The 9,388-nt window shown below is 56.9% G+C and overlaps 1 protein-coding gene across 1 annotated transcript; it reads left to right on the top strand.

Moving 5' to 3' along the window:
- The first annotated feature begins 5,078 nt into the window (after positions 1 to 5,078).
- Positions 5,079 to 8,554, top strand: EN1 (engrailed homeobox 1). Its single transcript, XM_035332093.1, has 2 exons — positions 5,079 to 5,803; positions 7,723 to 8,554. Exons 1-2 carry the CDS (start codon positions 5,116 to 5,118, stop codon positions 8,037 to 8,039), a joined length of 1,005 nt encoding a protein of 334 aa, XP_035187984.1. The 5' UTR covers positions 5,079 to 5,115; the 3' UTR covers positions 8,040 to 8,554.
- The last annotated feature ends 834 nt before the right edge of the window (positions 8,555 to 9,388 follow it).

The raw sequence follows: 9,388 nt of genomic DNA on the forward strand, positions 1-9,388 counted from the left end.
CTTTTCTTTTCTTTTCTTTTCTTTTCTTTTCTTTTCTTTTCTTTTCTCTCTTCTCTCTCTTTTCTCCCTCTTTCTCTCCCTTTTTTTCTCTTTCCATTTATCTTCTTTTCTCTTATTTTCTCTCCTTCTTTTCCTTTCTTCTTTTTTTCCTCTCTATTCTTGTCTACTCCTTTCTTTTTTCTTCTTTATTCTTCTCTTTTTTTTTCTCTTCTCTTTTCTTTTCCTTTCTTTTACTCTCTTTCTCTTTTTATTTTTTTTTTCCTTTGGTTATCCTTTATTCCTGCCTTTTCTGGTTCTCTGTCTTTTTCTTCTTCCTTTTCTTCGTTTTTCTTCGTTTTTCTTTTTTCTTTTTTTTTTTCTCCTTTCCCCCTTCCGTTTTTCCTTTTCCTTTTCCATTTTCCTTTTTATTTTCCTTTTCCTTTTTCTTTCTTTCTTTTATTTTTTTTATTTTTTTTATCTTCTTTTATTTTATTTTTACTATTTCTTTTTCTACTTTTCGTAAAGAAACAAACCATTAACACCGCTAACAACAAGAAATACAGTTTTCCCTCCCCTCCACAGAAACTTCGCCGGACTATTTTAATCCCCGACCCCCTTGAGGAAGGAGGGGGGAGACAATGAAAAAAAAAAAAAAAAAAAAATTCCCCGAAGTTCCCGAGCCCCCGAAAGCCGGGCGGCATTGCTGGGGTGGGGTGGTCCCGGCGGTGTCTGCCTCGCAGCCGCCCGCGGGGACGCGGGGACCCAGCCCCGGCTGCGCCCGGGAGCTGCCCGGGCCGGGCTGCGGGGATACCGGCCGGCACCGCCGGGCTCTGCCTGGCCCTCCTCCGAAATCAAAACCTCCCTTTCCTCCTTCCCCGCTCCGGTGCAGAGAGAGATTTTGAAGCCCGGAGATATAAACCTGTACCCCGCAAAAAAAAGTTGCGAGCGGGGCTGCTTCCACTACCTATTTACCAACGAATTACACTGCTATTATTGCTTTCAATGAAGACTGAATCCCCAAGCGATAATTGAATTAGTCTATTGAAGAGACTGTCAGGTACAATGACGTGGTATATCCCGCGCATTTCCCAGGGTCTATAGGCTTTGGGGACCCGGAATGTATAGTCTGACCTTACAGCTCATAATAATAATGCTGCACTTGTAGCAGAAATCTATTCGCATTCACTTTTAACAAAACCTCTGGTCAGCCAGTCCCTGTAGGAAGGATGAAATCTATTGTATTAGAACAACTCATTTATGTCCTTCAGCAAAGGCCCCAATGAGATCTGATCTAGACCTAGAAATAGGATTACCACAGCGTATATTAACCACGTTTCTATACTTCCTCCTTTCTATAAGGGCGCCGGGGAAGAAAAAAAAAATGCAAAGGATTTTTGATCCGATTTTATTTTTAATTTAAATCCCTGTTTCCTCCGCTGGCCTTCCCCAGAAAGAAGAAAAAAAAGAAAAGAAGGAAAGAAAGGAAAAAAATAAAATAAAACGAAATCTGAGCGCTGATTTCGTCCCGTTCCCGAGGAGGCTGCGGGCGCCACGGGCTGGTTTGGGGCTGCGGGAGCGATGCGGACAACCTCCCCGCGCCCCGACGGTGGGCACCCCGCACCCGGCACCCCGTATCCCGCATCCCCACATCCCCACGGCCGCAGGCAGGGCTCAGTCCCTCGCCCAGGTTTGATTTTCTCCTTGCCAGGGTCGCGGAGCGGTGGGGAAGAAAAGGCTCAAACGGCAGCAGGGCGCATCCGAGGGTGGACCGGGCACCCACGAGTTGCAGAGGGAACTTTTTCTTAACCAGTTTTTTATTTTATTTTTTTTTTTCGAAGCTGCCCTCCTTAAGACACGATGTAGACATATTACCCCGATTACTGTAACTATCTGCTAGCCGGAGTGTAATATTTATCTATCTATTTGGATAGGAAGGGTCGTGGTGGAAAAAATACCCAGCCTGGAAATATACTTCGTCTTTTCCTTAAACCCCTCCTCATTCATCCAGGCGATCCCCCACCCCCTCCATACACAAACCTACTCAATTTATAGAGAAGCCTTTAAAATCCAGAACAGTTTCTAGACGAAGGGAGGACTCCAGATGAAATAACCCCCCCTCTACACACGCACACACACGTACACACTCACACACTCGCTTCGCCCCCCCCCGCGCTCAGAAAGGCAAATTAAATAGTTAAAGGCTTCGATTTCTCTCTCTCTCCCTTTTGTTACCCAATTTTGGAACATTTAAGGATGGGTGTGTGTATTGTATTCAATAATAAAAGCTATAGGGCCGCCAGGACATTTATCATCCTATTACTGTAACAAATCCGGGCTCCCAATACATGAAAGGTAAAATGAATTACCGACGTTAAGCCGTCAATAAAGTCATTTCTGTAAATGGTGTCTCCGAAGGACTGCAGCATTATTCAACTAGCTTTATCAGCAGCTGGGAAATTACGTGAAGAAGCTCGCAGCGTGTAATATGGCCCTGCTTACTTTGATTAAGCGTCTTGCCAGGGAATAGTGACAGTGCTTTTGACCAGGTTTTATTCGCCGTCCTGTGATGAACGCCAAGCTGATCAGGCGGAATGAAGAGTAATTAAAACCTATAAATTATCTTTTGCAGCCCTTCTCAAGGCGTCTCTTGCAGGAGAGATAAGGCAGCGAGCCCCCATTTACAGCTCTGAAAGGGACCGCGGCTCACAAAGGCTACGTGGCTAAATGGGATATTGATAGTGTCCTAATTAGAATTTAATTAAGTACCCACGCTCGCTTTTGGGATAAAGATTTCAATTTTGCTAACTTAAATATAAATAAACCCAATTTCGGTGCGAGTAAATGATATGATATTGTGAATGCGGGGGGGGCGGGGGGGGAAGGGGGAGGGTGTTAACATTCATTTAATTGCGGATGAAGCCCTTGATTCCAGGGCTGATTGCGTTATGCCAGCTATTATTTTAGGAGATTATTGTGTGGCTGGAGGTAACAATTTGGTAATGTTTCCCCGGTCCGGCAAAGAGCCGAGCGTGCCTCGGAGGTGTGCGCGCACAGCCGCGGCCGCCGGACCTAGGGAGGTGCCGGCTCCTTCGGCTCCCGGTGACAGCCAGCTCCCGGTGACAGCGGCTTCCCTGTGACCCCTGGCTCCCGGTGACCCCCATCTCTCGGTGACAACCAGCTCCCGGTGCCCTGCACCCTCAAAAAACGGAGCTCCGCGCTCGGCCGCTGCCACCGGGATGCTCCCGACACCAGCGATGCTCCCGGCCACCGCCGGCAGCAGCGGCCACTCGGCCAGCAAAAAACACGCGTGGCTTTCCCGGTGCCCACCCGTGTGTGTCTGAGCACGCAGCCCTATAGCATCGTTCATGTATAGGATCTATAGGCGGCGGCACGTGCCGCAGAGCCGTCCCCGCGGAGCAGCGCGGAGCCCCGCGGCCTCCCCTCCACCCGTGGCCGTGGGGGGGAACGTGGGGATCGCCGAGGAGCTCAGGGGGTCCAGGCCCAGGGCTCTGCCGTGCCCCGGCCCCAGGGAGCGGCCCCGGGTTCCGGTGCGGCTCCAGCCCCGAGCAGGTGCCTGCGGCCGGCGGGGAGCGGAGCCGGGAGCCCTGAGCGGCGAGAAAGCAAAACCTGCGCTTCGGACTTGTGCTTTTTAACATTATTTTATTTCTCCTTCTCCTCCCCTAAATTACTTTTCGGAAACCTGCAACAGTCGTGAAAAAAGTGCCCATCTCTCGCCACCCTGCAAAACACCTACATTTCCCTTCTGCCCCAGCACACTCCCCCAGGTTCTGGGGAGAACAAAATACCGAGTGGAAAAAAGAAAAAGGCAAAAAAATAAAAAAGCACCAAACCGAACCCAAACAAACAAGCAAACATTAGAAAGCAGGCGAAGCAACGCGATCCGGAGTCAGCTGCAAGCTGGCGGCTGCTCTGCTTCTTCTTCCGAAATAATAAGAATAAAGAAACAGCCCAGCCCGGCGGCTGCCAGCCCGGCTCAGCGCAGCGGCGATTACCAGTATTTAGTGTTATTTTCATTTTAATTCCTCCAGAAAAAAAAAAAAAAGGAAAAAAAAAGGAAAAAAAATGAAGAAAAAGGGGAAAAAAAAAAAAAAAGAAAAAAAGTTTCCACTCCGGGCTGCCCCCACCTCCCTAAGCAAGAAATAAAAATAAAAATGAACAGGAGGAGGACGAGCACCGAGGATTATTTTGGGGGTGGGGGGGGTGTTATTATTATGGGGTGTGCGAGCAAAAGGGACAGAAGAAGCGCTCATCCCGGGGGGTTGAAGTTATGGGGGGGGGGGGTAGGGGGGGGGGGGGGGGGGGTCCCCCAAACGCGGGGGGGCCGGGCGCCCCCCCCCCGGGGCGGGGCGGCGCCGGGGGGGGGGGGGGGGGGTGGCGGCGTTGGCGGCGGAGCGCCATTGGCCGCCCCCACGTGCGGGGCCGCCTCACGTGCTTCCGGTGCGAGCCCAAAAAGTGGGGCCGAGGGATTTTTTAGGGAGAGTTTCTTGCAAAGACCGGAGCTGTCAGAGATTTGCCTTTTTATTTTGGGGCCAAAAAAAAAAAAAATTAAGAGAAAAAAAAAAAAAGAAAAACCGCCCCCCCCCTCCCCTCCTCCCGGAGCCCGAGCACGCTGGCGGGGAAGGGCTCGGGCAGAGCGCGGCGGACACCGGGGCAGCGCGGAGCCGCCGCGGGGAGATGGGCAGATTCTGAGTCCTTTTTTTTTAAATTATTATTTATTATTTTTTTTTTTCGGGGGGCGGGTTTTGGGGGGGCGGCGGGGGGGTGCCCGCGTTTTTGGTGCTTTTTTTTTTTTTTTTTTTTTTTTGTGATGGAAATATAAGCTGATCGGGAGAAAGGGGGGAAGAAGCCCTCGAGTGGCTCTCCCGGTTTTGGATCCATCCGTGCGAGGGGGAGAAAAAAAAATCTCAGCTCCAGCCCAACAAGTGGATTTTATTCTTTTTTTTCCTCTCTTTTATTTTTTTTTATTTTTCCCTTCTTTTTTTTTTTTTTGAATTTTTTTATTTTTTATTCCCCACCCCACCACCCACCCGCGAAGTGGGGTGGGCGTAAAGCGGGTGGGTGGGGGGGAGGGGGGGGGGGGCAAAAAGGCGGCGAGCTCCGTGGCGGGGGCTGAGGATGGAAGAGCCGCCGGAGGGGCACGGCCACCGAGACGCGGCGCCGCCCGGCCCGGCGAGCAGCGGCAGCGGCAGCGATGGCGAGAGCTTGCCCGTGTCCCCCAGCCCCGCGCCCGCCTCCCCCGCCGCCCCCTGCCCCTTGCCCCTTCCCCGCCGCCGCCCCCCGCCGCCTCCCCCGCCGCCCCCTCAGCGCACCACCAACTTTTTCATCGACAACATCCTGAGGCCGGACTTCGGCTGCAAGAAGGAGCCTCCCGCTCCGACCGGCGGCGGCTGCGGCGGCGGCGGAGGAGGAGGAAGCAGCAGCAGCCGGGAGCGGGATGGAGACCGAGGGCAGAGCTCAGGTAGAGAAAACATCAACCCGCTGCTGGCCCGGCCGCCCAACCCGCCAGCCCTCCTGTGCCCGGACTCGAACTGCGGGCCCGACGGCTCCCCGGCCGCGCCGCCCGCCGCCGCCGCCGCCTCCAAAGCCAGCCCCGGCGCGGCGGGGGTGGCGGCGTCGGGGGCGGCCAAACCCCCCGGCGAAGGGGGCGACACTCACCCGGCCAAGTACGGGGAGCACGGCAGCCCCGCCATCCTCCTCATGGGCTCTAATAATGGAGGACCTGTTATAAAGCCCGACTCGCAACAGCCGCTGGTGTGGCCTGCCTGGGTCTACTGCACTAGGTATTCAGACAGACCGTCCTCGGGTAAGGAAGCGCGGAGCATCTGGGAGCTGTTAAAATCGTGACAAGGTCGCTCCCCCCCCCCCTCCCGCCCTCTCCCCCCCCGCTGCAGCCCGGGGGGGGTCCGCACCGCGGCGGCGCTGGGCCGGGAGCGCCGCGGGGAAAAGGGAAAAAGAAAAAAAAAAGGCAGCGGATTTGGCTTCTCGCTTGTTTTGTTCTTTCTTCCCCCCCCCCCAGCCCCCCACCCCCAAACACACCCCGGTTTTATTTCCCCCGGTGCCGGTGGTGGCGGACGGGCGGCTGGGGGGCGGGGGGGGGGCCGCGCCCCCCCCCGGGGGGGGGGGGGAGCTCCCGGCCGGGCACCCCTTGCGAGCCCCGTCCCTTTGGCGCGACCCCACAGCCCCTCGTTTTGTCCCCGCTGGTCGCTGTTTTCCATTGTCAGTTTGTTTTTTTTTTTTTTTTTCAGTTTTATTTTTTAAAGCGGAGGGAGAGGAGAGGGGAACCCCCCAGTCACGTCCCAGGCCAGCAGCCCGGGACCCTCCAGCGCGGGTCGGGACCGGGACCGGGATTGGGACCGGGACCAGGACAGGGATTGGGACCGGGACCGTGTCCAGGACAGGGACCAGGGCCGGTTCCTCTTCCCAATGCGGGGCCGGGGGACCCGGGGAAGGCGGCGGTGCCCGGCGCGGTGCTCCCGGGGCCGGCGGGCAGCGCTCTGCTCCCGGCCGAGCCACCTCCATCCCCCGTTATTGACACGTCCAGCGACTCGCAGCTCGGAAAAGCCCCTTTGATTGACTCCGCTGATTGATGGAGTGATAGAGCTGTCAGGCTGCCTTCGCCGCCGGCCGGCCCGGCCACGGCTGCTGCGTTATTACTGCTTCCCAGGCCCGCCGGGCGCCAGGCATCTCGCATCGCGCCTTTATTTCCTTCCCTCCCCTTTCTTCAGGCAGCGGGGTATTTTTGCACGTCGTCCCTTAAGCCCCTTAAGCCCCCAGTTCGTCCCCGGGCTGCTCGGCTTGGCCTGGCCCGGCCCGGCTCGGCACGGCCGCGCTCTTTGTTGTGCTCGGAGCCGGCCCCGGCCACCGCGGGGCTTCTCCCGGCTCCGGGGACGAGCGGGCTGAAGGGGCCGGGGGCTGCGACCGCCGCTGCAAGGTGCCGGCCTCGTTTCCCCCGTCCTAGCGCTGCCGGGCCCCGGCCCGCTCCCCGCCGAGCCGGGGCAAAGCCGGGCTGAACCGGGACAAGAGCTTTCGGCCTACACGGAGGCCTCGCCGGGCTCCGGCTGCTGCAGCCGACTGGGGGCTGCGGGCCCGGCAGCTGTCAGGGGATTTTCGCAGCCCCCATCCTCCAGGGCCGCCTTCCCTCTCTGCTCCCGGGGCTGCCGTTGCTCGGGGCCGGGATGCTGACACGGCACGGCTCGGCACGGCACGGCACCCGACCCCAGAGCGGCCCGAGGGATGGGGCTGCGGAGGAACCCCCGTAGGATTTGGGTGTCCGGGGGGTCGCGGCGGGCAGGGCCGGCAAGCGGGCGGCGTGCGGGGCCCGCCGGGGCCGGGCAAACGCCGGAGCCCCGGGAGACACCCGACTGCTGCCGGGGCTGGCCGCGGGGTTCCCGGCCCCAGGACGGCGGCCGCCCCCCGGAGCCCTGGAGCCCCCCCGTCGGGGCGGGCAGCGCGGCGCCCCGACGGGCCCAGGGTGGGGGGTTAGCGGGCGGCTCTCCCCCCTCGCCCCCTGCCCGTTGCAGGAGTTCGGCGCGTTTCCCCGGGCGTCCCCGCTCCTCCTCTCCCTTTCTTCCCCTTGGCGGGGCCGGGGCGGCGGGGCCGGGCCGGGGGTGCCGGCGCGGTTCCCCCCCGTCGGCCATTTTCCGTCGGGCGGCGGGGCGGGGGCGGCGGGCGGCGGGCGGCGGCGGGGCCCTGCCCAGCGGCGTGTGTGTGCCCTGCCCGCAGGCCCCCGCACCAGGAAGCTGAAGAAGAAGAAGACGGAGAAGGAGGACAAGCGGCCGCGGACGGCGTTCACGGCCGAGCAGCTGCAGCGGCTGAAGGCGGAGTTCCAGGCCAACCGGTACATCACGGAGCAGCGGCGGCAGAGCCTGGCCCAGGAGCTGAGCCTCAACGAGTCCCAGATCAAGATCTGGTTCCAGAACAAGCGCGCCAAGATCAAGAAGGCGACGGGCATCAAGAACGGGCTGGCGCTGCACCTCATGGCCCAGGGACTCTACAACCACTCTACCACCACCGTGCAGGACAAAGAGGAGAGCGAGTGAGGACAGCCCTAGCCACGGACAGGTGCTATTTAAAAGCAGATCTATTGTCTATCCATAGTATAAGGACTCCACTTAAGAAAAAAAAATATGAACGCTTACAAAAAAAAATATCTCTATATAGCCAAACAGCATATGACCTTGTATATATTTAATTTCAGGTAAGAAATATGTGTAGCGATCTCTATTTGCTGGACAGTTTCTCTCTCCCCTTCTCTCTCTCTCTTCCTCTCTCTTTTGTTCGTTTGTTCGTTTTGTTTGCTTTCCTTTTTTCTTTTCCGATGTCCGTTGCTCTTGCTTTACAGTAAATGTCCGACTTTCCTGATCTTTCGTTCGATCTTATTTTTTTTTTGTGTGTGTGAATTTCTGTCTCTCTTTTTATTTTTTTTTCCCGAGGAAAAAAATAAAAATAAAAATCTGATCCACAGACTGCGAGACTGAACCCGCCGCTACAAGCCAAAGATTTTATTATGTTCAGAAATCTGTAGTCTGAAATAAAGTGTAGACTGTGTTCAGGATCCAGGCTGGCTGTAATTCTTTATTTTAGCGTATGGATGTTTGTGTGTATATGTATATATATATATATATACAGATAAAATAAATATATATGTACATACACAGTACGCTGCGTATATGGTGCCATTTCAGTAGCGTAATTAGTTTTTGTTTTCGATGGATCAGTGCAGCAATTTTTAAACCGATCGTTCCCTTTTTTAAACCCTTCCAAGACCTTCGGTATTTCCCCCCCCTTTTTTCCTACCTTTTTTATTTTTATTTTTTAAAATCTCTTTGGTTATTTCGGTCGTGCCTCGCCTCCCGCGCCTCTCTTTTCACCAAGAAATCCCCCCCCCACCCCCCGTGGTGTGATATACGCGGCAATACATCGCCAGCTCCTGCAGGAAAATGCCTGAAAGCCGTGCGGCCGTTCCGCTCTCGGGGATGTGTTGAGAAGGGATCTGCGTGACACCTCCTCTGCTCCCATCTTGAATTTCCATCGCGGAGCCTTCCCCGGGCAGCGCAGGGAGGCCGGAGGCTGGGCACGGCTCCCGAGGCCGCTCCCGACTCCCTGCCCCTGCCTCCCCTCGGCCGCTGGGGGCCGGCAGGGCGATGCCGGTGGCATTAAGGTGCCCCCCCGGCTCCTTTCCGGCTCTCGGCCCCGTTTCGCTTCGGTTTCTCGCCGAGCTCCGGCGGGCCGAGGCCGGGCCGTGCCTCAGCGCCCGCCGCTTTGTCCTCGGCCGTCGAGGGTCGGCCTCGGCCCCCACGAGTGTCTCGCGTGGGAGCCCCGCGGGGTCGCGGCTGGCCGAGGGGGGGCTCTCTGGGTCCGCTCACCGCCGCCGGCACCGAGTGAGGCC

The sequence above is a fragment of the Oxyura jamaicensis genome, chromosome 7 (genome assembly GCF_011077185.1).
Source record: "Oxyura jamaicensis isolate SHBP4307 breed ruddy duck chromosome 7, BPBGC_Ojam_1.0, whole genome shotgun sequence".
NCBI lineage: Eukaryota > Metazoa > Chordata > Aves > Anseriformes > Anatidae > Oxyura > Oxyura jamaicensis.